The sequence below is a fragment of the Galdieria sulphuraria genome (assembly GCF_000341285.1).
Source record: "Galdieria sulphuraria unplaced genomic scaffold scaf_406, whole genome shotgun sequence".
NCBI classification, from domain to species: domain Eukaryota; phylum Rhodophyta; class Bangiophyceae; order Galdieriales; family Galdieriaceae; genus Galdieria; species Galdieria sulphuraria.
Genome location: NW_005178069.1, coordinates 1 through 2,411, shown reverse-complemented (window position 1 = coordinate 2,411; position 2,411 = coordinate 1). Strand labels below are relative to the sequence as shown.

The window sequence follows — 2,411 nt, the reverse complement described above, 5'->3', positions numbered from 1 at the left end:
CTGGACAAATCGTTCCTTGATTATGCTGAGCTTTTAAAAGTTTTACCTTTTTTTATATTGGAAGAGATAATAGCCCTCTTGGAGTTATATCGTTCCTAAAGCAGCTTTTACTTTCTATAGTTTGCTTTCTTGTATATCTTTAAAAGTTGTGGTTTTTACAAAGTTTATCGTACAAGAGGATGCAGCAAATGCCTTTAAACCTAAACAGTCATGTTTACCTTCAAAAACACCTCAACTGTATAGTCGATTACTGAGGAGAAAGAATTCAACTATGATTCAAATGCTATGCAATGACAAGATACGAGAAGAGAGTCGCTAGAATAGACTCAATTCGACTGAATTGAATTTCTTGAAAAATATCTTTTCTCCTCTTAACAGAATTCACAGTATCAAATGCTACTATTTTCAGAGAAGAAAGAAACAGGAGTTATTGACTCTTACAGAAATTGAGTATTGATGATACACTTGAGTCAATGTTGTTTCTGAGATTTGATAAAACCACGAGATATTTTGGATCCTTCTTTGCACGTTTGTTTTGCTTTGTCTTTTGCTATCATCAACTTTTGTAGCTTTAGTGATAAGCTGCTAGTTATGAAAGCGTAAGAAAGGAATTTGGTGATTGCTGAGAATAAAGCAGTGCTGTGCTTGCGGGTTTCTGCATTTCTACTAAATAATATATTTCAACTGGAGCTTTTGAATAGACTGTAGAAGAGAATGACTTGGTTCATAATCTAGTTCCGTGTTTCGAAATGAAGCAAAGGTGACGTAAAAACTATTCCATAAAATACAGAAAATCTAGAGAGAGACGTCTATGGAACAAATTCTTCATGAACAATCTATATTGCTTGGAACTCTCATGACTACTCTCGAAAATTCTGAAAGAAACTTTCTTATCTATGTGAGGATGGGCCATGTTTAATAGCTTTATACTCTCAAAGAGCATAAAAAACTTGTGAAATAAACATTGGCTTTCTTCCGATCCTTCTTGTACCCTATGAGAGTTACCATTATATTAGCATACGAGAATAAGAATATCGATAGTTCAAAAAGCCATATTGATCGTTCTCCCATAGTTCAAGTCATCTCAGTCCAAGCCATAAAGGGTATGACATAGTCATCAGTTGATAAAGAGAAGAAGTTGGATTGGTATCCTTTACTGTTTTCCTTGTTGTTGTTGTGACCGACAAACAGTCAATCGTTCATTTATTTATATTTGTACTCCGAAATAAACAGAAGGTTGTTTAATTTCTCTTTGGCGATGGCGAGTTTGGATGAAAAGTGGAAAGCTGTGGACAAGTTTGAGTCTGTTGTGGTAGATCGTGAAAGAGATGTTGTTCGAGTGACAAAAGAACTGTATGATCTTCATAGCAACAGAGAACAACTCAGGGGTATAACAAGCAGTTGCGACTATCGCTTGACGATACCATTTGCCCCCCATCTCTTTGGCTCAGGCAAAACGACCTTTGCCCGAACCTATTTGGAGTTGGTGCAAAGGTTTGGTGAAACTTTTCTGTCGACGTTTGCTTCAGACCCTTCGAGGAGAACCTTTTTGGAGAATTTGAAGAAGGCTTCGTTGCTCTTTGTGGATTTGAGGGAGTTGAAGCCCATAGACCCGATAGAGTTTTCTCGAAACCTGAAGTGGGCAGTGTACTATTTGTTAATCAAGGCTGCTTGTTTGCAATCAGGTCTTCCGCAACCAGACCCGGACGAATGTTTCAAGGAACTGAAACTTAGGAGTGATGCTTTGGTTCAGAAAATCCGTTCAATCTTAAACATTCCTTCCGATCAATATCTCCTTGTGGCATTTGACGAAGTTGGTGTGTTTGATACAAAGGCAACTTTGTTTGAACTGGAGAAGAATGACAAAGGTGTGGTTCGACCATACAATGACTTTTTCGGTATCATTAGTCAATTGTGCGAAGAACCCGACTTGTTTTTTATAGTTGTTGGGAAAAGCAAGGGTTTAAGTATTAAGAATGATGTAGCTTTTGGGCTATCAAGAGTTATACTACATTTTATCCCTTTATCACCTTTGGACGCTTCCAGTATCGTTGAATTCCTTGAAAAGAGTCTTCTAAAGACACCTACTCAAGAACCGGTTTGTAATGTCTTATGTAGTTCTTCATTTTCAGTAAATGAATTGGCAGATTCATTATTGGAATGTACAGGTGGAGTTCCTGGTTTGTTGACTCGTGCAGTAAATATGCTTTTGAATTATATAATAGCAAGAAATCAGCCTTTCATATCGAAAGAAGAATGTTTGACTTGTATGAATGACTACGATTTCCGAAGAATTTGTGCTGAACCATTTGTGGATCGAATATTGAATTTGGACGAAGATAGAAGAAGTGTTTTTGATATACTTTTGATGATGGCACTTTATCGTATACCGTTTAAAGTAGATGACATAT

The 2,411-nt window shown here is 36.8% G+C and overlaps 1 protein-coding gene across 1 annotated transcript; it reads left to right on the top strand.

Moving 5' to 3' along the window:
• Positions 1–1,131: 1,131 nt before the first annotated feature.
• Positions 1,132–2,411, top strand: Gasu_66080 (archaeal ATPase; the record flags this gene model as incomplete). Its single annotated transcript, XM_005702195.2, has 1 exon — positions 1,132–2,411. A coding segment is annotated over exon 1 (1,153 nt), but the record flags the coding sequence as incomplete, so codon positions are not given.